The sequence below is a fragment of the Musca autumnalis genome, unplaced genomic scaffold, assembly GCF_047663935.1.
Source record: "Musca autumnalis isolate F117 unplaced genomic scaffold, ASM4766393v1 scaffold_5, whole genome shotgun sequence".
Taxonomy (NCBI): domain Eukaryota; kingdom Metazoa; phylum Arthropoda; class Insecta; order Diptera; family Muscidae; genus Musca; species Musca autumnalis.
The window spans coordinates 66,946,214-66,973,712 of record NW_027412088.1 but is presented as its reverse complement, the minus strand read 5'-3'; the positions used below and the strand labels follow the sequence as shown (position 1 = coordinate 66,973,712).

General features: G+C 36.6%; 1 protein-coding gene across 2 annotated transcripts; it reads right to left on the bottom strand.

Annotated features, from left to right (window-relative positions):
* Positions 1 to 1,322: 1,322 nt before the first annotated feature.
* On the bottom strand, positions 1,323 to 25,254 carry LOC141406466 (probable cytochrome P450 4p3). 2 transcript variants are annotated; one of them, XM_073991943.1, is made up of 7 exons: positions 24,989 to 25,254; positions 24,712 to 24,912; positions 18,907 to 18,988; positions 18,732 to 18,847; positions 18,389 to 18,671; positions 1,629 to 2,164; positions 1,323 to 1,566 (listed from the first exon to the last, which is right to left on the bottom strand). In XM_073991943.1, exons 1-7 carry the CDS (start codon positions 25,188 to 25,190, stop codon positions 1,400 to 1,402), a joined length of 1,587 nt encoding a protein of 528 aa, XP_073848044.1. In that variant the 5' UTR covers positions 25,191 to 25,254; the 3' UTR covers positions 1,323 to 1,399. The 2 variants fall into 2 exon arrangements, with proteins under 2 accessions (XP_073848044.1, XP_073848045.1); XM_073991944.1 differs by having other exon boundaries at positions 25,115 to 25,252.
* Positions 25,255 to 27,499: the final 2,245 nt, after the last annotated feature.

Below are 27,499 nucleotides of genomic sequence, written 5' to 3'. Positions count from 1 at the left end.
TATTGAGTATGTTTTCCACAGGCGCATTATTCGTTTTAGGCTCAGAAGTGCGAACCTTTTTGTTCACTTTTGTTGACTTTTTGGCGTTCCCACGTACTCTGTTTGTACGTGCTTATTTTCCACTTGCACTCATTCGCTTTCGTGCGCTGCTCCCCCAACTTGGCTCTTTGCTTGCGACCATATACAGTACATACATTATTCTTGATCGCGATAACATTCAGAGTCGATCTAGCCATGCCCGTCTGTTCGTCTGTTGCAATCACTATAGCGTCCGAAAAAATTGAGCAAGAACGCTATATTTTTGCTTCCGAGTTTCTTTGCCATAGGCAGTTCAAGTTCAAAGATGGGCTATAAAAATTTTAACTGTACTAGATGCAATTTGACATTTGAGGTTCTTAGGGGTCATAACACTTCTTCACCGAAAATTGTCAACATAGGTCCATGTTTAAGTATAGCCCTCATTGGACGTTACCTCCCGATTTTCGGTTTTTTGAGGATTTTATCTTTTTTTTTTTTTGCTTGAAATACCCGTAACTTGACATTCCTGTAGACACGAAATTTCTCCAATAAAGTTTGTCAATATAGGTCAATATCTTGTAATAGCCCCCATATTACGGTATCTCCCGATTCACGGTATTTTGTGGAGTTTGCCTACAATTTTTGGTAGTTCATTCAAATCTGATATTTGATAATCCCTTTAGTCAGAAACTTCTCGACAGAAAGTTGTAAACATACATACCAATTTTTCGGCATTTTAGGAAATTTAGCTAAAAGTTTTAACCGAACTAGCTGTAGGGGTCACAACACTTCTACACCAAAAGTTATTAACATAGGACCATGTTTAGGTATAGCCCCATATAACGGTACCTAGCGCTTTTCGGAGGGTTTTATCTTCATTTTTGGCTGAACTAACGGTAATATAACAATTGAGATTACCTGCAGTCGCGAAACTTCTCCACTAAAAATTGTCAACACGGTACCCCCGATTTTCGGTGTTTTGAGGATTTAAGCTACATTTTTTAACTGAAGTACATTTGAGATTTGTTTTGCTTAAGAGGTAGAAGTTAATGTTTTTAATAGGGTGAAGCCACTCAACTAAGATTTCTATCGTTCTTATAGGTGAAAGTGTTACGCGACACATGTTAGGTGGACGTTTCTTTGATGCATGATCATGATAGTTCCATATGAAAGGCCTAAGACAAGCCCTGGTCTTTGCCATGTTAAAGTCAATCACTACAGTTGCTTGGTGTCTATTATCCACTGTGTCACCTTATATCGTCCACATCTATATTTGCAACCGTAACATAGGTTCAACAATAATGCTTTCCCATTTATATTTATTTTGAATATTCGTAATAGAAAATATTAACTGCAATGTACACATAAAAATATATTTTTCTTATAAAGCGACCCGTTTTCTTATCCTAATTTGTATATTAGTTTTGGTGCGTATCAAAAGTCCCAAATGAAAACGGAAATCTTCAGGACATGTTACAGATTCCAATACAAAATTCTTAAGGACATAGATTAATAGAGTTTTCATTTCTATTAAGGCAAATTTTTGACCTAAATAAAAAAGAACAGAATTTCAAATAAATATTTTTGCAATATTTTATTTTACTACGCACCAATACAATTCCTCTGCCCACCACTAAATGGTATAAAAGCAAAAGGATGACGCTTATCGGCCTGAGGTGCCATAAAACGTTCAGGATTAAATTTTTCCGGTTCATCGTAATATTTGGGATTCGTGTGAATATCATAAATGTGGATCATTATTTGTGTTCCCTTTGGGAATAGTAATTTTCCATCAACCACTATATCCGAGGTACATTTACGTATAATACTCGGCACAGAGGGATATAATCGCTGTGTCTCTTTTATAAAACAATCTAAATATTTTAGATTATTTAATTGTTGTATATCCAATGATGATAAATCATTATCTGGTATGTGTTCCTGCAATTCTTCATAACATTTCTTTTGCATTTCGGGATATAAGGCCAAAGACATGAGAGCAAAAATCAAATTCATAGATGTTGTATCGAATCCTTCAAACATAAATGTATCGACTTCTTCACAGATACCCTCGTGATCAATAAGGCCATCTTTTTCGGCACGCAGCAGTGTATCCAGCATGGCATAACGACGTTTACGATAGATACTAGAGGAAGTATAAGATATCATTAATTATTATATGAGGCGCCCAGCGCCAAAACGGCCTAACCCACATGCCCAAAAAAAATCAAACTGACTATAAAGTAATATTTGAAATAAATACTAAAAAACTCCATATGACATTATTTTAGATGGTACTATAACCTAGTGTTATACAATGCAATATGGAGTTTTTTGAGTAGCTGTTTCAAAAGTTTCCGGTTAGATCTTTATAGTCAGTTTGATTTTTTTTTTTTGGGCATGTGAGTTAGGCCTTTTTGGCACTGAGCGCCTCATATATCGTCGCAATAAATGCCCAAAGTCGTAACTAACAAAATAATAATTTTACAGGAGAAGCAAAAAACGTTATAAAATGAAAAAAAAAAACGGTTTGATTGAATATTAATCTTATGAGTATTTGGGATATTATCAATCATATACGAATACGAGTGAGTAATGAAACCAAAACCGCGGAAACACTATTCCATTTTCTGAAATGCCTTTTCTTGAATAGGATCGTTATTTTTGAACGTAGAAGCTTGAAATTTTGCAAGAGCATCTGTTTTATTCTTATGTATTTGATTCAATCAAAAAATGAATTTTGATTTATTTATTTATTTATTTTTTTTTGAGATACGTCTTCGGGTATATATGGTGACGATATATGTATACTAGGGTTATGACTTTTTTGACGTATCCTGGCAATCCGTCATTTCCCTTAGCTCAGACCACCTCCCTATCATCATCTCCGTAAACCAATGGTAGGCATTGTGACTCACAAGAGAGCCCATGTGCTCTAAGTGAGCGTAAATTTGTTATCGCTCACAGCCTGTGTAGATGCCAACACGTTGTGAACAACAACAAATTTACTCTCATTGAAAGCACAAGAAAGACCCAAGAATTTTCTCTGCCTCACTCTGCCGTAAACAGACCACCCGATTTCATAACCTCTGAACGCCGTACTTTCCTGAAACATGGGAAGGCTGATTGGCAAGGTTTCAGAGAATTTACCAATCACCTCTTCAGACAATTGCCCACCCCCTCAGATCCTCGGGTAGCTGAGAGAACTTTCCGAGACATCATCACTAAAGCAGCCGCTCGCTACACACCTGCTAGTCGAATACCCGAAATAAGACTAAATTTCCCAGCAGAGGCGACGGGACTAGCAAATGAGCGTGATGAGCTTCGTCGTACGTACCCTGAAGTCCCAAGAGTTAGAGAGCTTACTCTTGAAGTCAACAGGTTAGTAGGCGAACATAAGCGGAAAAATTGGTTAGACCACCTGAAGCAATGCAACATTGGTGCTGGATTAAGTAAATTGGGGGCAAAGGATAAATCACTCTCGAATCCTGAAAAGAAGGATGACAGAACAGCAGTTACTTTCAACGGCGTGACAGTAACTGACCCAAAGAGGTGTGCGTGTTATTTTAACCGGCAGTTTATAGAGCACACCGAGAGTGATAGGGCGAAGAGAAGTGTGCTACGCCGTATAAGAAGAGCTCTTCCAGCCGAGGAGGTACCACCACAATTTACGATGATTGATGTTGCAGATGCCATCCGAAACGCTAAATCATCCAAAGCGTTGGGCCCGCACCGAATATCGATGGTAATGCTTAAGCAGCTGGATGAACCTGGAGTTGAGTATTTAACAAGTGTTCTCAACCTATCATGTTGTACCGGATGCCTGGAAAGTTGGCAGGGTGGTCCCGCTACTGAAGCCTGGCAAGGATGCCAGCAGAGGTGAATCGTACAGGCCGATTTCACTCCTGTCGCCAGTAGCAAAGATCCTAGAGGCCCTACACCTCCCCACGATGAGAAGGTGATTTCCAGTTGCCCAACATCAACATGGATTTCGGAAAATGCATAGTACTACAACAGCATTAGACGCCATATCCACATATATCAGTAGAGGACTGAACCAGAAAAAGCCGTGCGACCGAACAGTCATGGTGGCTCTTGACCTATCGAAGGCCTTCGATACCGTCAACCATGCCAAGCTGTTCGAGAGATAGAGACCGAGATGTATGCGGATGATTGTACGATCTTGGCGTCGGGTCCTATCGTCGATGACATATTTGATAGGTTAAATGTCTACATAGCTGACCTAGTGCAGTTCTTCCATCTGAGGAATATGAAAATATCCGCCGCTAAATCCACAGCCACGCTGTTCACCACATGGACGGCTGAGATGAGGCTCCCACTGAACATATTGGTCGATGGTGCACTGATTCCGATCACTAACTACCCTAAAATACTGGGTCTAACGTTCGATATCATGTTCAAGTCGTCCGCGCATGCCACAGTTATTTGCAATAAGATCAGAAGTAGGAACAAGGTTCTCAAGTCGCTGGCAGCACTTGGGGAGCTGACAAAGAAACCTTGTTGACCACCTAGAATGCAATAGGCCGGTATGTGTTAAGCTATGCGGCGCCAGCGCGGTCTACAAAGGTTAGCACTACGCAGTGGAAGAAGATTTAAACATGCCACAATGCTGACCTGAGGACTGCAACAGGGTGCCTCCTCATGACACCAGTGGACCATCTTCATGAGGAGACGAAGATTTTACCGGTGCGTTAACACAATAAAATGTTGTCAATGCAGTACCTGTTTGGGTGTTATCGCAGTGAGCATCCCTGTCACGATTTAATGGACAGAGAAAGGTCCAAAGGTATAAAAGAGAACCTCTAGACCAACGAGCTTATCAGGCAGGCTTGGATAGCATTCACACTGACATGGTTGCGCAGGCAGTACAGAGATACAGTTTGAATGCTGTAATTGGAGACCACCCCCATCCATCGCAGCAGAAGAACGCCAGCTGCCAATGCAAACACGAGTGGTTTTAGCCCAGTTAAGATCCGGACGATGCAGCCGCCTCAATTGAATTGACGCCACGATACCCAACACCTGCCCAGCATGTGGATTGGGACCACACGATACACTGGATTTGTTTAATTGCCCAGCTAACCCCACTCACCTGCCTTTTGATTCCTTATGAACGCAACCAGTCAAGGTTGCAGAATTCTTGAATCTGGACACAGAGGAACCTGATAACTGAAATAATACACGAACGAACACATTTGCGCTGCTACAACTCTAAAAAAAATGACCTTCGCCTTAATAATAAGGCAAAACAAAAAAACAAAGTTTTTATTTAATTAATTCTCTTTCGAGTTGAGCTGTTAAGGCCTGCGTACATAAGCTGCCTTGCCTGCTTACCTTGCTTACTTCTGATAAAAGAATAAAAAAGAAAAGGGCAACCCAGTTCGAAATTTGCTCGGCCTTCTTTATTCTTTTATTTTTATTATGTCAAAAATGAAGCAGGAAAGCAAGGCAATCAGGCGGAGCAGCTTATGTACGCAGGCCTTTAGGCCTTTAGAGATATATTGAAAAATTGGGAGTCTACCGAAGTCCCACGCATCCAACCATTACACTACGTTTCACGGGTGGTAAAGCCGATCTTCAGGTGTATGAGGATGTTGTTGTTGTGGCAGACGAAGGCAAAGCTTGGAAACTAGTATATATATCGCACTTCATTAGATAAATGTATATGCGAAATTATGTCAGTTAATTGAAACTCCAAACTTTTCCTATAGTCCTGCTTGGTAATCCCATTTTTCAATGTTCACAAATACTACGGTAAGTTTTATTCCTACGTCATTAGTAATTGCTCTTCTATATCAGAAGATTTTATTTTTGATTTGATCATCAATTATTGTCTACTAAAGTTTTGACAAGTTGATGGTGGCTTAGAACGGTAAGACGCCGGCAACCTTGACACTCAGTTGTCGGAGACCCAGGTTCGAATCCCAGCCTGGCTCATGCTGAAATTATTTGTTATTTTTGCCTTATTAAGGCGAAGGCCATTTATAGTGATATTTAATTAATTCTCTTTCGAGTTGAGCTGTTAGGCCTTTAGATATACATTGAAAAATTGGGAGTCTACCGAAGTCCCACGCATCCAACTTTTCCGAACTTTTTAACATTTTTTGAAGTCACTGTATGCCGATATTTAACAAAAAACCAAGGCAAATTTATATAAGGTATATGCATGAATTACAACAACTAACAAATTTACAAAAACAACATTGTTGTTATTGAAAATTTATTGTCAAAGAAAATATTGAATAATAGGATTGTCCCAAAAATTTTTTTCAGCAAAAACCAAATTGGAATGGAAATGTAAATATATATAAATATTTTATGGTAGCAAATTTCGAAGTTTCAAATTTCATGAGTAGACCCTATTACAGTTGATTGTCACTTCTACCTTATATAAATATGTCTTCAGTAAAAACAAGGTTAGGGGCACACGACATAACCAAAATGACATAACCGTTTGTTTCTCAGTAATTTTATGATCGTACTATTACATATACATATATCATTTTATATTATACTAGCTGAACCCGGTTTACTTGTACTTGTACGGCAAATTCCGTCACACATTCCAAATTTCATTGAAATCGGACATATATAGCGTGTTTAATACATCAAATACTTGAAATCGGACGAAAATATATGGGAGCTATATCCAAATCTGAACCGATTTCGATGTTTTTTGGTACATTTAATTATTGGTTTAATTGCGTCACATATTCCAAATTGCATTGAAAACGGACATAAATAGCGTGTTTGGTACATCAAATACTTGAAATCGGACGAAAATATATATGGGAGCTATATCCAAATCTGAACCGATTTCATTCTATTTTGGCACATTTATTTGTAGGCCAAATTCCGTCAAACATTTCAAATTTCATTGAAATCGGACATATATAGCGTGTTTGGTACATCAAATATTTGAAATCGGACGAAAATATATATGGGAGCTATATCCAAATCTGAACCGTTTTCATTATATTTTGGCACATTTATTTGTAGGCCAAATTCCGTAACACATTGCAAATTTGGGGACTGTATCTGTAGACCTCTATAGATATTTGCATAAAAAGTTTACATTTTTTGGAGTTACCTCCGATTCTGATGCTATATCTCCGGATCAGAGCGGAATTTCAAAACTTTTTTAGCCTATGTTACTTTTAGGCGATGTTAAAATATAGCCTGAAGACATCAGCAAGATCGGTTCAGCGGTTTTTGAGTCCATAAATTTCAAACAAACATACATCTACATTATATATATATAGATACTAGCAAAATGCCCGCTACTTCGTATGCGGAAAAGGAATAATATAGAAATAAACAATATTTAATATGGCGAACACTGACAATTTTGATGTGCTTATACCTATTTGAATTGATATTTAATTTCTTTCAAGTACTGTTTGTATACGTTTTGTTCGAATTTCAACAAAAAATACCTCTACACAGCGGCCTACGTGTTTTATTAGAACGGTATGGGCATTTTGACAATTTTAACCATATTTTCCAACCGAATTTTGGATTTTGTGATACCAAAATGTAGGCTTTTTTATTCTCAGGGTGTTGAAAACTTCTTGTAAAAAATTAGCCGCATAGATCTACCTTTTCACATGAACTTAGACTCAGAATAGACAACAAAAATAAAAACAATTTTGTTAAAAAGGTACGTTTGACTTTTTGATTTCAGTACATTATTTAGAAACCGAATTCGTGTTAACGTAGAAACAATAGTACATTATTCAGTACAGTTTTTTAAATCCAGGACCTTAGCTCAAATGTTATAGTTTTAGCTTTACTTGTTCACCCAATACCAATGGTATTACATGTAGAAATCTTTCATACATTTATAGGCGAATTTTAATAAACAACCTCAACAGTGACCCTCATAACAAATTTCATTTATCGATTCACTCAATCCCAGTGCTTCAATATTTAGTGCATATTATTTAATACTTCTAGTGCACTTATTGTACGACCACCTCTAACAATGAACCTGACAAATGAATAATATATCAGAATTCCACTTATATTCCTTAGCTTAATATTAAATTTATTTCAATTTTGAACTTTTCACACACTAATTATATAATTTCAGCATCATTGCTACACCCAACGTCAAATTTATACATTTCATATTTCTCAATAAATCAGCCAGCCTAATTTCAGAATTTGTATGCATTTCAAAAAACCCTTATCTAAACACCAACACAAACCCTCATACAACAATTCGAAATTCTACCTATATCCCTTATATCCAAAACTATATCCCAACCGCGATTTAGTATTTCTCGTTTGACTACTTAATTTCAGTACATTATTTAGAAACTCCTTGGGACAATATTCAGTACAATTTTTCAAACTCAGAACTTTAGGCCAGCGTACATAATACCCCATTTATATATAACCGGATTTAACAAACCGACTGTGTTTTAAATGTCAATTGCATTGCTTATATTTTAAACAAATCCTCATAAAGACGGTTAACCCTGCAAAAAGCTCTTATATAAACAGCATATAAGCTACCTTGCCTGATTGCCTTGCTTTTCTGCTTCATTTCTGACATAATAAAAATAAAAGAATAAAGAAGGCCGAGCAAATTTCGAACTGGGTTGCCCTTTTCTTTTTTATTCTTTTATCAGAAGTAAGCAAGGTAAGCAGGCAAGGCAGCTTATGTACGCAGGCCTTTTGTCTCAAACTTTAGAGCGATCTTCATAACAAATATTTTTCCATTTCGCATTTAAACCCAGCTTTGTTCCCACACCCAACACCAAATTTAGTACCTTAATTGTTTACACAATACCAAAATGGTTTTGGTACCAACATGTTACCCAACTTTTCGTACACATAGGTAAACGTTTCAAAAATTACTTCCTTATATTCAACATACATATATCCTAACCCCAATTCAGTTTTCCAGTTTTACCAGTTCCCCTGAAACCCATTTGAGGACTATTTAGTAGTTTTTATACCCTACACCACTATGTGGAGAGGGTATTATAAGTTGGTTTTGGCCAAAAAGTTTGTAACGCATCGAAATAATGGTCGCAGACCCATACTTATATATACCAAAATGAATGTCTCGACGAGCTGAGTCGATCTGGCTATGTGTGTCCGTCCGTCAGTCCGTCCGTCCGTCCGTCAGTCCGTCCGTCCGTCCGTCTGTCCGTCTGTCCATCTAAACCTTGTAATCACGCTACAGGTCGCAATTTTGATCGGATCGTCACGAAATTTTGCATGTTGATAGGGGTCCCGAAGGGGAAGAAGCCTATTGATTTTGGTGATGGTCGGATAATATTTAGGGGTCGGAAAGGGCAAAAAACTTAGGTGGATAAAATGACAACGTTTTTTTCCAACGCGAATATCTCAGCTTCTATATGGGATATGCCAAAAGCAACCCGACGATGAAAGTAGAAAATATCACCTTTCTAATGATGTAAAGCAGGTGCTCGTAGGTGATCAAACAACGAAGATATTACAATAGTAGCAAATAAAACCCCAATTTTCATTTTTGCGATTTTAATTATATTGACGAATATCACAGCTTTGGTTGGGGACTTTCCAAAAGCGAAGTCTGACTCTGAAAGTAGAAGATCCCGTCTTTACAATGATGTAAACTAGGTCGGCGTAGGTAACCAAATAACGGAGATATCGCAATAGTCGGTAATACATCCCATTTTTCTATTTTTTTGGAAATCACGCTACAGGTCGCAATTTTGATCGGATCGTCACGAAAATTTGAGGGTTAATGGGGGTCTCATAGATGAAGAAGCCTATTGATTTTGATGATGGTCGGATAATATTCAGGGGTCTGAATGGGCAAACACTTATTTGGGGAAAGGTCAACGTTTTATTTCAAAGCCAATATCTCTGTTTCTTTAAGAGGTATATCTAAAGCAAAACATGGCAAGGAAAGTAGAAAATATCACCTTTACAAGGATGTAAAGCAGGTTGTCGTAGGTGGTCAAATAGCAGAGATATGGCAATAGTAGATAATGCATCCCATTTTCCGATTTTTTTTATAATCACGCTACAATTTTGATCGGATCGTCACGAATTTTTTGAGAGTTGATGCGGGTCCCACAGAGGAAGAAGCCTATTTAGTTTGGTGATGGTCGGATAATATTCAGGAGTCGGACTAAGCGAAAAGCTTATGTGGAGAAAAGTCAACGTTTTTTTATGCGAATATCTCCGCTTCTGGTTGGAGTATTCCAAAAGGAATACCCGTCAATGGAAGAAGAAAATATCTCGTTTATATTGAAGCAAAGTATGTTGGCGTAAATGAGCAAACCGAGATATTGCAAAATTCAGTAATATACAAAATATTTCCATTTTTTGTAATCACGCTACAAGTTGGAATTTTGATCGGATAGTGACGAAATTTTTGGCGGTAGATGGGGGCCCCACAGAGGAAGAAGCCTATTGATTTTGGTGATAGTCGGATAATATGTAGGGGTCGGAATGGGGAAAAACTCATTTGGAGACAAATTCAAAGCTTTATTCTTTGTGAATATATCGGCTTCTAGTAGGGGTATTCCAACGGCAAAGCCTGTCAATGGAAGAAGAAAATATTACCTTTACATTAGTGTAAAGCAGGTTGGCGAAGGTGGTCAAACAAGGGAGATACCGCAATAGTCGGTAATGCATCCGATTCTTCCATTTTTTGCAATCAAGCTACAGGTCGTAATTTTAATCGGATGGTCACGAAATTTTGGTTGCATTTTTGGTGGTAGTCGGATTATATTCCCTAAAAGAAATGTTTACCAGTGAAAAGTTTATGCACAGGGGTAGTGGTGTAGGGTATCACATGGTCGGCCCCGTCCCGACTATAGCCTTTGCTCACTTGTTTTTTCTTTGTAAAAAATTTGTTCGAAAAAAAATTATTTCCTGCTACACAATGAATGAGCTTTTGTCTATTAATGACTAAACAAGTTTTAATTTTTATGAAAAAAATGTATCTATATATATAAAAGAGTAGTGAGGTGAGTGACTGACTGACTGATTGACTGACTGATTCATCAGCGCCCAGACGAAACCGCTGAAGCTAGAAAGTTGAAATTTTGGGTGTAGGTTGCTGTTGGTGTGTAGGGGTGAGATAAGGCTGGGTTTTTGGAAATTCGACCTAGAAGTGTACGAAAAGTACTAAAAGGTACTAAATATGGTACCCTTTGTATTAGGCAAACAGTAATAGCTAGAATTCTGAAATTTGGAATGAGGGTAACTGATGGAGAGCTAGAAAGATGTACCAAAAGGTTTTTGGAAATTCGAACCACAAGGGTACGAAAAGTACTAAATGGTACTAAATTTAGTACAATTTGGATTTGTGTGAACGGATAGAGCTGGAATCCTGAAATTTGAAATTGGGGTAACTTGTGGAGAGTAACAAAGAAAGGTTTTTGGAAATTCGAACTATAAGTGCACGAATAGTACTAAATGGTACTAAATTTAGTACAATTTGGATTTGGGTGAACGGATAGAGCTGGAATAGAGGCATTTGGAATGAGGGTCACTGATGAAGAGTAAGAATGAAAGGTTTTTGGAAATTCGAACTGTAAGGGTACGAAAAGTACTAAATGGTACTAAATTTCGTACAATTTTGATTTGGGTGAACGGATAGAGCTGGAATACAGACATTTGGAATGAGTGTCACTGATGAAGAGTAACAATGAAAGGTTTTTGGAAATTCGAACCATAAGGGTACGAAAAGTACTAAATGGTACTAAATTTAGTACAATTTGGGTTTGGGTGAACGAATAGAGCTGGAATCCTGAAATTTGGAATGAAGGTCACTGATGAAGAGTAAAAAAGAAAGGTTTTTGGAAATTCGAATTAAAAGGGTACGAAAAGTACTAAATGGTACTAAATTTAGTACAATTTTGATTTGGGTGAACGGATTGAGCTTGAATATAGACATTTGGAATGAGAGTCACTGATGAAGAGTAACAATGAAAGGTTTTTGGAAATTCGAACTATAAGGGTACGAAAAATACTAAATGGTACTAAATTTAGTACAATTTGGATTTAGGTGAACGGATTGAGCTGGAATCCTGAAATTTGTAATGAGGGTCACTGATGGAGAGTAACAAAGAAAGGTTTTTAGAAATTAGAACTAAAAGTGCACGAAAATTACTAAATGGTACTAAATTTAGTACAATTTGGATTTGGGTGAAGGGATAGAGATGAAATCCTGAAATTTAGAATGAAGGTCACTGATGAAGAGTAAAAATGAAAGGTTTTTGGAATTCGAACTATAAGTGAAAAGTAATAAATGGTAGTAAATTTAATACAATTTAGGTTTGGGTGAACGGATAGAGCTGGAATCTTGAAATTTGGAATGAAAAAGAGTATGCTTGGTTTACATTTACGAAATCCACTCGATTTCAACTGTCAAATCCATAGGTTAAACGTCAAATGAAATCCAGATGAGATTTCATTTGACGTTTGAGTTATGGAATTGACAGTTGAAATCGAGTGGATTTCGTAAATGTAAACTTAGCATAAAACAGAAAGGTTTTTGGAAATTCGAATTAAAATTATACGAAAAATACTGAATGGTACTAAGTATAGTACAATTTGGGTATGGGTTAACGAATAGGGCCGAAATCCTGAAATTTGGAATGGGGGTCACTGATGAAGAGTAAGAAAGATGTACCAAAGTTCGAAAAATCCTAAATGGTAGTGAGTTTAGTATGATTTGGATTTGAAGAGCTGGAATCCTGAAATTTGGAATTAAGATTACTGTTGGAATATAGAATTGAGGTATGGAGGTAGCTTTGGAAAATCGTACTAATGTGTACTAAGTACGAAGTAGTACTAAATGGTACGAAATTCGCTATAGTTTGTATTTGCGTGAACAGATTATTGTTGGAGGGTAGGATTGTGGTAGTTTTAGAAATTCGTACTTAGGGAAACTGCTAAATGGAACTACATTGGCTACAATGTGGGTTTAGGTGAAAGGATAGAGCTGAGATATGAAAGTACATTTTGTAAAATCGTGTACGAAAAGTGCTAAATGGTACAAAATTTGGTACATTTTGGTATTTGCTATATGGTATAGAATTTATTACAATTTGTGATTTTGTAAAGGGTAGAACTGGAATTTTGAAATTCGGTATTATACCCTAGACAGACGGCAGAGTTAATTTGCATTAAAAATGTCCTAATTTGAATTAATTTTTTACCCTGACAGACGATAGTTTCTGCATTTATGAAACAGCTGTTTGTGTTGTTTGTTTGTACCCAGCAGACCATTTCATAAAGCTTTACAAAAGGTCGCCAAAATATGCGAAACAAATACACTTTCTACCATTGACATTTTCAACACGATGAAGCAAAAATAAATTTAATTTATTCGCGATATTTTTGAGTCTTTAAAATATTATAAAAATATTGCAAAGCTTTAAAAAAACATTTGAAGAAGATAAAATTTTCGATAGAATTGGTATGGTGGGTAATGACATTTTTTATGAAAATAAAAATTTTAAAAAGAGATTTGTTAGAAGGCTTTAAAAACGATTAGCTGCTATTCTACTCGCGAAAGATCACTACTTATTTTGAAGAAACGCGAAAATTGCTGATTTGCTTTCCTTTTTTATTTTCTTAAACATGGAAATTTGACAAAAGACAATTGATTTTCAACAGCATTGCCGTATTGAAATTGCTAAATTCAGTTTAAATTTCCTTTGATTTTGTGCATTAAGAATGTGGATAATGCACGACTTAATTTGAATTAAGGCAGTTAATGCAAATTAACGCTGCCGTCTGTCTAGGGTATTAGATTAGCAATTGGTGTTTAGAGTGGAGGTAGGGAGGAGGTTTTGAAAATTCGTACTTATTTATACAACAAGTGAGCAAAGGCTATAGTCGGGACGGGGCCGACCATGTGATACCCTACACCACTACCCCTGTGCATAAACTTTTCACTGGTAAACATTTCTTTTAGGGAATATAATCCGACTACCACCAAAAATGCAACCAAAATTTCGTGACCATCCGATTAAAATTACGACCTGTAGCTTGATTGCAAAAAATGGAAGAATCGGATGCATTACCGACTATTGCGGTATCTCCCTTGTTTGACCACCTTCGCCAACCTGCTTTACACTAATGTAAAGGTAATATTTTCTTCTTCCATTGACAGGCTTTGCCGTTGGAATACCCCTACTAGAAGCCGATATATTCACAAAGAATAAAGCTTTGAATTTGTCTCCAAATGAGTTTTTCCCCATTCCGACCCCTACATATTATCCGACTATCACCAAAATCAATAGGCTTCTTCCTCTGTGGGGCCCCCATCTACCGCCAAAAATTTCGTCACTATCCGATCAAAATTCCAACTTGTAGCGTGATTACAAAAAATGGAAATATTTTGTATATTACTGAATTTTGCAATATCTCGGTTTGCTCATTTACGCCAACATACTTTGCTTCAATATAAACGAGATATTTTCTTCTTCCATTGACGGGTATTCCTTTTGGAATACTCCAACCAGAAGCGGAGATATTCGCATAAAAAAACGTTGACTTTTCTCCACATAAGCTTTTCGCTTAGTCCGACTCCTGAATATTATCCGACCATCACCAAACTAAATAGGCTTCTTCCTCTGTGGGACCCGCATCAACTCTCAAAAAATTCGTGACGATCCGATCAAAATTGTAGCGTGATTATAAAAAAAATCGGAAAATGGGATGCATTATCTACTATTGCCATATCTCTGCTATTTGACCACCTACGACAACCTGCTTTACATCCTTGTAAAGGTGATATTTTCTACTTTCCTTGCCATGTTTTGCTTTAGATATACCTCTTAAAGAAACAGAGATATTGGCTTTGAAATAAAACGTTGACCTTTCCCCAAATAAGTGTTTGCCCATTCAGACCCCTGAATATTATCCGACCATCATCAAAATCAATAGGCTTCTTCATCTATGAGACCCCCATTAACCCTCAAATTTTCGTGACGATCCGATCAAAATTGCGACCTGTAGCGTGATTTCCAAAAAAATAGAAAAATGGGATGTATTACCGACTATTGCGATATCTCCGTTATTTGGTTACCTACGCCGACCTAGTTTACATCATTGTAAAGACGGGATCTTCTACTTTCAGAGTCAGACTTCGCTTTTGGAAAGTCCCCAACCAAAGCTGTGATATTCGTCAATATAATTAAAATCGCAAAAATGAAAATTGGGGTTTTATTTGCTACTATTGTAATATCTTCGTTGTTTGATCACCTACGAGCACCTGCTTTACATCATTAGAAAGGTGATATTTTCTACTTTCATCGTCGGGTTTTGCTTTTGGCATATCCCATATAGAAGCTGAGATATTCGCGTTGGAAAAAAACGTTGTCATTTTATCCACCTAAGTTTTTTGCCCTTTCCGACCCCTAAATATTATCCGACCATCACCAAAATCAATAGGCTTCTTCCCCTTCGGGACCCCTATCAACATGCAAAATTTCGTGACGATCCGATCAAAATTGCGACCTGTAGCGTGATTACAAGGTTTAGATGGACAGACGGACAGACGGACGGACGGACGGACTGACGGACGGACACACATAGCCAGATCGACTCAGCTCGTCGAGACATTCATTTTGGTATATATAAGTATGGGTCTGCGACCATTATTTCGATGCGTTACAAACTTTTTGGCCAAAACCAACTTATAATACCCTCTCCACATAGTGGTGTAGGGTATAACAACAATTTTTCAAAGTGTTTTGTGCGGAACCTTTTTATACCCACAGCCCATGGTAGAACAAGAAAAGGTAGCAGCAATACACAGCTGACTGAACTGAGTTGTAACGTTAGTGTCAAATTTCATATGACATTTTATACATTTATTTCTATTTCGACGTACATTAGGGACATATATTTTTTGAGAAAAAAAATATATCATTCGGAAAAAACCATTTCCCAGAAAGACTTCTTAATATCAATGATATGTAACCTCCTCCAAGTTCGAACGATAAGCCGCGCAGTAAATCCCCGCTTGTAGAGGCGATACAACGTTTGTTAATATGTGAGGTATTTTGTTAAAATTAAAAAAAATAAAGCCCTAATAAACATGTGCTTCTTTGATTTCTAAAACAAAACATTGAAACAGCTTCTCCTTTTTCTATGAATTTCCAGCGACCCCAAACTTTTCTGCAAGAATTCTACTTTCTGCGAGAATTTATGCATTTAGTGGAATGATGTGGAAACATAAAAATTGAAAATGCAACGAATTTTCATTCATGTTTTCCAAAATATTCAACCAAATGTGAAAAATTATTATTTTTTTAAATTCCAATAATTTATAGACATTTCCTTGTTTTGTTTACAAATACAATTGGCAGTAACGTTACAAACAAAAACAAATTCCTTTGTGGTTGTTGTTCGAGTTGTATTTGTTGTAGTATTAACTTTACTTTGTATTTGTTCTACCATGCCCACAGCCTTTAGGCTAAAGAGGGTATTTACACTTTGATACGACCAAAAATGAGCCTAATCGAAATAATGATTTTAGACCCCAAGTATGTTTGTAGGATATCCGTTTCAGACAATTTTGAGTAGATCTAGCAATGTCCGTCCGTCTGTCTGTCTGGCAGGCTGGTGCGCACGATAACTCTCGCACTGATCAATCGATTCGGTTCAAATTTTGGGCATCGAAATATTTTGTCCAGATTCGATTTAAGTTCGAAGATGGGCCATATACATAGGTCCACTCCTTCACCTCCCCCACAAATGTTCAAAAATTGTCGCAAAACTTGTGCGCACGATAACTCTTGTAGGGAATAACCGATTTGGTCTATACTTTGCACATCGTGTAATTTCCACCAAACTTAGATGAGGTTCCAATATGGACTCAATCGGTTCACTCCTTCGGGTACATCCCACGCAAAATTTCGGAAAAGTTCAGTTTAGGACCTGGTCTCGAATTTCCTTGCTTTTTGTTGTAACATCTTGTATTCACTGTCCCCTATACGAAGGTACAAGTTTCCTCTGAGGCAAGTCCATACTTCCTGAAAAAATAGCCTGAAAGTTACAAAAAACCCTATGACACCGTGTGTAGTGGTTGGAGCGCAAGATAACTCTCGAACGAATCTGCCGATTCGGTCCAAAATTTGGCTTTCGTAATATTTTGTCCAAACTTAGTTCAAGTTCAAAGATGGATTATATCGGTCCACTCCTTCCGGTACCTCCCCCACAAAAGTTCGAAAATGTTCGGAAAATTTGTGCGTACGATAACTCTTGAAGGGAGTAACCGATTTGGTCCATACTTTGCACATTATGAAATTTCTACCAGACTTAGATGAGGTTCCAATATGGACTCAATCGGTAAACTCCTTCGAGTACCTCCCACACAAAATTTCGGAAAAGTTCAGTTTAGGACCTGCTCTCGAATCGCCTTGCTTTTTGTTGTAACATCTTGTATTCACTGTCCCCTATACGAAGGTACAAGTTTCCTCAGGGGCAAGTCCATGCTTCCTGAAAGTTGAAAAACAAACCCTATGACTCCATGTTTATGGGTGGAAGCGCAAGATAATTCTCGAACGGAAATGCCGATTCCGGCCAAAATTTGGGCTTAGTAATATTGTTTCCAAACTTAGTTTAAGTTCGTGGATAAGCCATATCGGTCAACTCCTTCAGGTACCTACCCCACAATAGTTCAAAAATATTCGGAAAAATTGTGCGCACGATAACTCTCGATGGGAGTGACCGTTTATTTCCCTACTTTACACATTCTCATAATATCTACCAGATATAGATCAGGTTCGAATATGAACTATATTTGTCCACTCTATCCCGTACCTCCCACACAAAATTTTCGATAAGTTCACTTTTAGACCTGCTATTGAATCACTTTGGTTTTTGTTGAAGCAACTTACATTCGCTGCCTCAATTACGATGGTAAAAGTTGTTTCAGGGGCAAGTCCATACTTCACGAGAAAACAGCCCGAAGGTTGTAAAAACCCCCTATGGCACCCCCATGGTCTATGTCGGTCCATTCCTTTAAGTACCTTTTCCGCAAAAATTTTGAGCTTTAATCCTAATCAACATTTTAGTCGGTTCATACGACCCCCTGAAAAACGTGTTTAAATTTGCACAGGCTGAGGGTATATCTCTGTCGGCAAAGCCGACTGATACTTTTTTACTTGTTTTATAATATAATATGCAAAAGTTCATACATTCTCACTACAGGAAATCATTTTTGAGAAAAAATGTCAAAAAGTCATAACCCTAATATATAGTCGTAGATAAGTTAGTAGCATTAAGACGTAACATTAGAATGAATGGGAAATTATTATTAGATGGGAACTCAGGCATCAGACACAAAAAGAATGTTATGTTATACACACAAACCTACCTATTTTCATCTATTTCATTTCGATTCACGTCGCTCTCCTCCTCCTCCTCAATTTCCTTACTTAGCAGTTCTCGTCTCTTCTCAATGATACCACTTGAGAAAGCATGCAACTTATTCATCGATTTCAAATATTTCTTTCCTTCGGTACTGTTGTAGTAAATGGTATTAAATGCCTTTAGGGGATTTTTTAAACGTTCCAAGAAACTTTCTTCAACCTCGGCAATACCCTGACGATATTCATCACCATCTAAACGTTCATCAAGACAAACACCTAATGCAGTTTCTAAACGACAGACGATATTTATATATTCTAGGGATTTGTTCAGTGATTCTCTCAACTTACCACAAACATTATTCAGTGTTACCCTGGGAATTAATTCACTCAAGGAGATGATGCCGTTTGAATTCTCCTTTTCCAATAAACCATTCAAGTTGTTAATGAATTTTGAGGATTCGGATCTGCATGTGCGTAAATTATAGCATTTTTGATCTCTTTCAATTCGAATGGAATTACTTACTTGAAGGTTTCCATAAACTGGGCCAAAATGTTGAAATGAAATGCTGGTGTCAGTAAACGTCTTCGGGTATGCCATTTTTTGTCTGCAATTAAGAGAGATGTTTTTGGGTGAGCTGATGTATACGAGTATATTTTTCGGTATATTTTAAGTTTTTTTTTTGTTTTTTGACTAACGGTTCCATTGATATCACGCCTAAAGCCTTTACCTAATTAACTGCGTGTTGCGTGTGCGTTCAAAAAAAACAAAAACAAAATACATGTATTTGTTTTTGTTTTCAATTTGAAATACATGTATTTTGTTTTTGTATTTTTGAACGCACACGCAACACGCAGTTAATTAGGTAAGGCTTAAAGCCTTTAAGGCCCCCACTCATTTATCAGTCTGTGCCGTCAGTCCGATGAACCCTTTCTGTATGTGTGACTGACAAGTGTGTAGCACGATCCATCAGTCAAGTCAAAAAATCTTGAGTTTCTCCTCCAAAATTGAATGAATTCTACTTTTTTGTGTTCCTACACCAACATTATTTTCTGTTTTTCAAAATTGTTTATTGACAATTTGAAAATAAACACAATTCACCCAGACTGATGGGGGTTCATTTTGAAATCAAAACTATTTTGATTTCCATCAGTCTACAAAAACTCACACATACATTCTCAAATTTTGGAAAATTTACACATACTATCACAAATGCTGTCGGGCAGACTGATAGGTGAGTGCCCTGCTTAAGTCCTATTTGGTAGTGAGATTCGAAAGGCCCCCACTCATTTATCAGTCTGTGCCGTCAGTCCGATGAACCCTTTCTATATGTGTGACTGACAAATGTGTAGCACCAACCATCAGTCAAGTCTAAAAATCTTGAATTTCTCCTCCACAAATGAATGATTTCTACGCTTTTTGTGTTCCTACACGAACATTATTTTCTGTATTTCAAAAATGTTTATTGACAATTTGAAAATAAACACAATTCACACAGACTGATGGGGGTTCATTTTGAAATCAAAACTATTTTGATTTTCATCAGTCTTGAAAAAGTCACACATACATTCTCAAAATTTCAAAAATTTACACATATTACCATAAATGCTGGCAGTCAGACTGACTAATGAGTGGGGACCTGAAAAATTACAATTTTTTCTAAATTTTTTAAAATTTGTCAATAAAGTTTTTACTTTATTCCAGTACACAGTGGCCAATTTTACGAAAAACCTGGACAAAACTCTAAAAATGAATGGATTTGGACCTAACCTTGGGTTCTTATGTTTTTCGGGTCGCTGATTTCATTTTTCATATTTTTTATGCTTCAAATATTATGTTTACATTTCGTAAACAGGGACACTAGGAGTACCTCCGGTAAAAATTTTTAAAGGATCCTCAAACAGACCCTTAATCGCACAAAAATTTTGAACATTTCTGTAGTTTTTATCCAAAAGAGTGAACTGATGGGGACTACTTTTGAACATAAACTAAGTTTAGACCAAATCGATTTTCGTTTAAGAGATATCGCTCGTACCATTTTAATGAATATTTTAGAACTTTTGTGGGGGAAGTACCGGAAGCAGTGGACCTATACGCACTACCTTCGAATTTTATTTAATATTCGAAGAAATATTATGATATGCAAAACTGTGGACCAACCCTGTTAGGGATAGGTAATGGAAAGCAATAATCGATTTTTCGACTTTTCGATTTTGGTCTAAAACTAAAAATGCAATTTTTTCGGTTTTGAGATTATTTCAGATGTCTTCAAACTCGACTTTCGACTCTTTCATAACCGCAGAAAATCAATTATAATCGACTATTCGTTGATTTTCGAGTTTTCTTTTGAAACTGTAAAACCGCAAAAAGTGTAAAACCGCCATGCCACAATCTATGGGCAAACTCGAAAATCGATCACAAGATAATCGATTATGCAATTTTCCCTCTAGACAAAAGTCGACTACGATTTTTAGGTTTTTGACTGCGAAAGTCGACTTACCTATCCCTAAACCCAGTATTCGGTTCAAGAGTTGTTGTGCGCGTGGTCGGTGGTGAATTTCGAAGATGGTGCTTGCTGGCCGTATGGGTTTTTACAGCTTTCGAGTCATTTTCTCAAGAAGTATAGCCTTACCGCACAAAAAAACTTGTACCATTGTAGTATGGGCCAGTTGGAAGAAAACTCAAAAGTTTCAGGAGAAGGTCGCAAACTGAACTTTTCCGACATTTTGTGTGGGAGTTACCCGAAGGAGTTGGCATATATAGTCCATATTCTGACCGGCTCTACGTCTCGTAGAAATATTACGATGTGCAAAGTATGGATAAAATCGGTTACTGCCTTCGAGAGTTATCGTACGCACCATTTTAACGAAAAGTTTTGAACTCTTGTGGGGAAGACACACTTGAGGTAGGAGATAGAGGAGGTAGAACTTGATTTTAGTTTGCGCAATATATTGGGACTGCCAATTCGGTATGACAGCTCGAGAGATATTGTGCGCTCCATCCACTACACATGGTGAAGTTTTTACAGCTATCTGTCCATTTTCTCAGGAAGTATTGACTTGCCCCTGAAATAACAGTAAATGCAAGTTGTTACAACAAAGTCAAAGCGATTCGAGAGCATGTCCTAAACTGAACTTTTCCGACATTTTGTGTGGGAGTGGACCGATTGAGTCCATATTGAAACCTCATCTAAGTCTGATACAAATTTCACGATTTGCAAAGTATGGACCAAATCGGTTACTCCCGTCATGAGTTTTCGAACATTTTCGAAATATCTTGAAAAGTGATGACCACACCCACTCTTTTAATACACTTTTTTCCAAAACTACGCAATTTAATTTCATGAAATTTTCAGAAAATGTTCAGGAATGTCCCGTGGCCCAAAATGCTACACGCAGAAAAATATATGTTAGAAATATGTTTGGATCCAAACAAATATTTGTTTGGGACTGATTACAAACAAATATATGTTTGGATCCCGACATAATTTGTTTGTGTCCAAACAAATATATGTTTGCAACATTTTGTAACATATCTCAATTTAATATGTTTGGGTACCAACATATTTTTTATGTTAGAACAAATTCTTTATGGGTGGAGAGGATTTTTGTCAAAGAGAGTAACAACAGGGCTCTCGCAGCTGCGGAATGCTGGTTTACAATAAAGAGCTGTGTGCATGGTGTAATGCGTAAAACACGTGTGTTTCTTGTTTTGTTGTTGTTAACAAACGTAGTAAGCGAATAGGAAAAGAAAAAAAATGTATTAATTATGTTGGCATTTTATCATCAGTGTTCTAGAGAACATCGTTGAGTAAAGACGGTAAAGTGAGTGAATAAATCAGTGCTTTGTCTTTTCTTAAAAAAATTGTGCTTTTTAGTAAATTGAATGTCCAATACATTTTATAATTGAATCAAAAAGGTGAATGGAAATATTTTATGGGACAAGGAAGAAATCGCATTTAATATTGGTATTTACATACATACATATGTATATTTGAAATATGGTCCACTCCTTCAGGTACCTCCCACACAAAATTTCAGTTTATTACCTGTTCACGAATTGCTTTGATTTTTATTGTAGCAACTTGTATTAACCCCTCTTGATGGGAATGACCGATTTGGTCTATACTTTGCACATCCTAAAACATCTACCAGATATAGATCAGGTTCGAATATGGACTATATTTGTCCACTCCTTCGGGTACATTCCCACACAAAATTTTGGATAAATTCACTTTAAGATCTGCTCTCGAATCACTTTAATTTTTGTTGAAGCAACTTGCATTCGCTGCCTCAATTACGGCAGTAAAAGTGTTTTCAGGGGCAAGTCCATACTTCTTGAGAAAACAGCCTGAAGGTTTGCTTATAGGTCCACTCCTTCCGGTACCTCACCCACAAAAGTTTATGTTCAAATTTGGGCCATACCTGTCCAATCCTTGCGGTACCACTCACACAAATGTTCAATATTTTTGTGTGGTTCGAGGATCCTTTGGACATTTTTACCGAAGGTTTTCCTAGTGGCCCTGTTTACAGCGATATTATGTTTTTCGTAGGCTAGTGTGATAAAAAAGCCCTATGTATCGATATCCTCGCAAATTTTTGAGCTTTATTCCAATCCATACTTTTGTTGGTGCATACGCCCAAAATTTTGAAAACCTACATACATACATTTCATTGTGTTATACATGGAAATTGACGCTCCATTGCTCTCAGTAAGCGCCCACTGCACAGTGGTCCCACTTGTATGGGAAGGTGCGACAAAAATATTATAATCGTCGGATCATTCTGATTTTTTTCAGTATATGCTAAAAATAAGTAAAAAATACTTTAGACAAAAAATCATCAATATGGGTCCAGTGTTTCCTATAGCCCCCATGTAGCGGTACCACCCGTTTTCAGGTATTTTGAAGCTTTTATCTACATTTTTGGCCCCAATTGGCTGTACTTTGGTATTTGGGGTTCCCAATAGTCAAAAACCTTCTGCGCCAAAAATTGTGGTCTTAGGCCCAGGTTTCGGTATAGCTCCCATATTACGATACCTCCCTATTTCAGGTATTTTGAAGATTTTATCAACATTTTCGGCCCGAATTGGTTGTAGTTCGCCATTTGGAGTTCTCAATGATCAAAAACCTTCTGCGCCAAAAATTGTGGTCTTAGGTCCAGGTTTCGGTATAGCCCTCATATTAAGGTACCTCCCTATTTCAGTTATTTTGAGATTTTTATCAACATTTTCGGTTCGAATTGGTTGTCATTTGCTATTTGGAGTTCCTAGTGGTCAAAAAACGTCTCCGACTGGTATCGTGGACAGGAAAGGAAACAAATTATTCCATTTGAGTTCAGAATATTTCATGGTAGGGTATATAATAAAGTTCGGTGCGACCGAACATTACGTTTTTGCTTGTTTTTCATATTATATGTAGCATCATACATATATCAAAAATATACAAATGTAAAAAATACACTCAGAAGTAGATCCCAAAACAAAAATGTCTAAATCTTCAAAGAAAAATACGAAAACAAACAATTAAAGCACAAAAGCAAAGAAGAAACTGAGAATACATTAATACGGCATATTCACTGAAACGACTAGAGGCAACGTCAGTATTTTTAATGTCACAAACGGAAATGCAAATATATGCAGCTGGTACCAAATTTTTTGTAAACTTGACAATATTTCGAACATTCTTCAAAAAATTTGGAGAGTGGCGAAGGATGGCGAAGTTAGTAAAACTCTACTTCAATTTTAAGGACTTGGAAATAAAAATCCACAAAAAAAGTATTATGAAAAATGTGATTTCCAGCACATTTTATGAAAATAATGTGTACAAATTTTTATCTGAAATTAATAAGGAAACCTTGTACTAAAACTTTCATTTCGAAAAAAAATAATTTTATCCTTTCAATTTTGAGTTACTTGCCTTGTAAGAAGTCACAACCTTACTGATGTTTTTAAAGTTTTTAAGAGATGATACGTAAATGTCAACTTCTTCTGTTTTGTTTTGTTAAATACCGTTATAAATTACAAAAACAGTGCTGGAACATTAAAATATAATATGTTTAGAGAAAATTTGCTGAGTTCTCGCAGAGATTTGCTGATATCGATTTTTGTCGCAGGTTGGGACCAGTGTGCACTGGTGCATGTGTTAGTTTTTTTTTGTTTGTGGCTTTTGGGTTTGTATTTGTTTGCACCCAAACATATAATTTGTTTGCAGGACCCAAACATATGTTATGTTTGGGACTGATTGCAAGCAAATATATGTTTGCTGCAAAATGTGTTTGGGACATATATTAGAAAGGCGTTTTTTTTCTGCGTGTATCCATACATACATACCCGTACTTGTTAATAGTCCCGTCTTCAGAAATGGACGAAGATATGTATAAATAAAACCCTTTGTCAACATGCGAGAATCATTTAAAACTAATTCAGCCTCTCTGGCATCAATGACATTGTAGACTGGAGCCAATAGGAAATATTGGATATAGCTTCGTTTAAAGGTTTTAGCAAAGTTGCGTGAATATTGAAACATTTGCTCTACACAAACAGAAGAAACACATACATATCAATTAATAAAAGTTTACTTTCATAACCGACACATACACACACAAACCTAAATTCATGGAAAGTAAATCGAAATTACTACCCCAAAAGCCACCAGCTATAGAGGCAGTATTTTCAATGGGAGATCCATCAATTGTTTTAATTTTCCTTACTAAACACGTTATGGCATAATTACGATTTAGTTTAATCAGGAAAAATGCGAGGACGATTGTAGCAAAGGGAATTAATAGTAACAACAACATCTTGCTCATTGTTGCTCGAAATGTCCTGTCTATATATAAACACAACCAACACAAATCTTCACTTATTTCCCCATCTACGTTGATGGTTCGAGCTAAACTAAGTGTGCCTAATAGATGACAGTAACAAGAAAACCAATAATTTAATCATTTGGATGCTTGTTGATTGATTTTAAAATCAATTAACAGAGTTGAAGATTAAGAACAATTAGATTTCATTTAAATTACAAATATATATTACAAAAATATATTGACTGATATTCTTATACATTAAATGAGGAAGTAATTATCACTCGTGTTGACACTATGTTCAATACAATGTTTTAATTATTCGCAACAAAAGCACGAGTTTATAATGTCTACATTATGACTGATCGTATAACAACGCACAGTGGTTCAGAATCGTTTTTTTCCTGATCAAAACTCTGTGACTTTTAAGCAGATAGAGATATTTTCATAATGTCTCTTTTGTTCGACAGATAACACAATCAGCTTTCCAATGCATTAAATACGACCAAACTCTGCAGTTGCAGAGGAATTCAAGGTCAAAGTTAACATTTTGAATTTTGTTTCATATTTTGTATCAAAATATGTGTTTTGAGATTTTAATATGTTCCAATCTAATATCTATGAAAATAAAAAGTTTAAAAAAATTTAAGAAATTTGTTATTTATTTTGTACCAAAAAAAAAATTGAAATATGTTCAGAAATTAAGCAAGTATAAAAAGTCGTTATGTTAAAATAGAATAATTAGTTTCCTTTCACAATTTTAGGTGGAAAAAATTTTCGACCATGGATACGCCAAATGCTCTTTATCTAATCTAAAAACTGTGTTCATCCACGTGAAAGGTAACAAATACGGGGCTATATCAAAATGTCGTCATATCTTTTCAATGGTTGGTAGAAAAGTTGTATAACTGCAGGGAACATAAAAAGTTAAATTTCGGGTAGTTCCGTCAAACAAATGTGGCTAAGACCTTCAAAATACCGAAAATTGGAAAGTTCCATTGTATGGGAGCTATACCATGGACCTATGTTGACGATTTTTAGTGAAGAAGTTTCGTGACCACTGAAAACTTCAAACGTCAAATTAAAGCTTGTTCGATTTTTGGTGGAGAACTGTCGTGACCTCAAATGTCAAATTACAGCAAAAGTTCGGTTAAAACTTGTAGCTAAAATCCTCAAAATCCCCAAAATCGGGAGGTAATGTTATATGAGAGCAAGTTCGATTTTTGGTGAAGAAGTTTCGTGACCACTAAAAATCGCAAATGTCAAATTACAGCAAAAGTTCGGCTAAAAATTGTAGATAAAATCTTCAAAACACAAAAAATCACGAGGTTCCATTGTATGGGGGCTATACAAAAACATGAACCAATGTTGACGATTTTTGGTGGAGAACTTTCGTGACCACTGAGAACCTCAATTTACAGCTAGTTTTCGTTAAAAATTTTAGCTAAAACCCTCATAATACGGAAACTCGGCAGGTACCGTTATATGGGAGCTAGTTCGATTTTTGGTGGAGAAGTTTCGTGACAACCGAGAACCTCAAATGTAAAATTACAGCAATAGTTCGGTTAAAAATTGTATCTAAAATGCTTAAAATACCAAATTCGGGAGGTACCGTTATATGGGGGCTATACCAAAACATGGACCAATGTTGACAATTTTTGGTGGAGAACTTTCGTGACGACTGAGAACCTCAAATGTCAAATTACAGCTAGTTCGATTAAAAATTTTAGCTATAATCCTTAAAATGCCGAAAATCGGGAGGTACTGTTATATGGGGGCTATACCAAAACATGGACCTATGCCCATAATTGTTGGCCTATAAGCGTTTCTTCACTAGAAACCCTAAATGTCAAATTATAGTGAATTCGGTTTCTCGGCCTTTCTTTTGAATCAACTTTCTACATGAATTAGTATTCCTTTGAGTATTATTTTCAATATGTCCCTTAGGAAGGATTTTTTCTTGACTGCTGGGAAATTTCAGCTGTCACGCCAATTTTTATACCCTCAGCCTTTAGGCTAAGGAGGGTATATACACTTTGATACGATGAAAATGTGCCTCATCGAAATAATGGTTTTAGACCCCAAGTATGTTTGGACGAAATGTGTTTCAGACAATTTGGAGTCGATCTAGCCATGTCCGTCCGTCTGTCTGTCTGTCTGTCCTGCTGGCTGGAGCGCACGATAACTCTCGAACGGATGAACCGATTCGGTTCAAATTTTGGCTTTCGTAATATTTTGCCCAAACTTAGTTTAAGTTCGAAGATGAGCTACATCGGTCCACTCCTTCCGGTACCTCCCCCACAAAAGTTCGA

What these genes read in the sequence shown, in the direction of transcription:
- LOC141406466 (XM_073991943.1), bottom strand. Translation starts at nt 25,190, where the DNA reads ATGAGCAAGATGTTGTTGTTACTATTAATTCCCTTTGCTACAATCGTC. An exon ending in AATGAAATAGATGAAAATAG is followed by an intron (nt 2,165 to 18,388) that starts GTAGGTTTGTGT and finishes TACTTCCTCTAG; the next exon opens with TATCTATCGTAAACGTCGTT. An exon ending in TGGGCAGAGGAATTGTATTG is followed by an intron (nt 1,567 to 1,628) that starts GTGCGTAGTAAA and finishes TTTTTTATTTAG; the next exon opens with GTCAAAAATTTGCCTTAATA.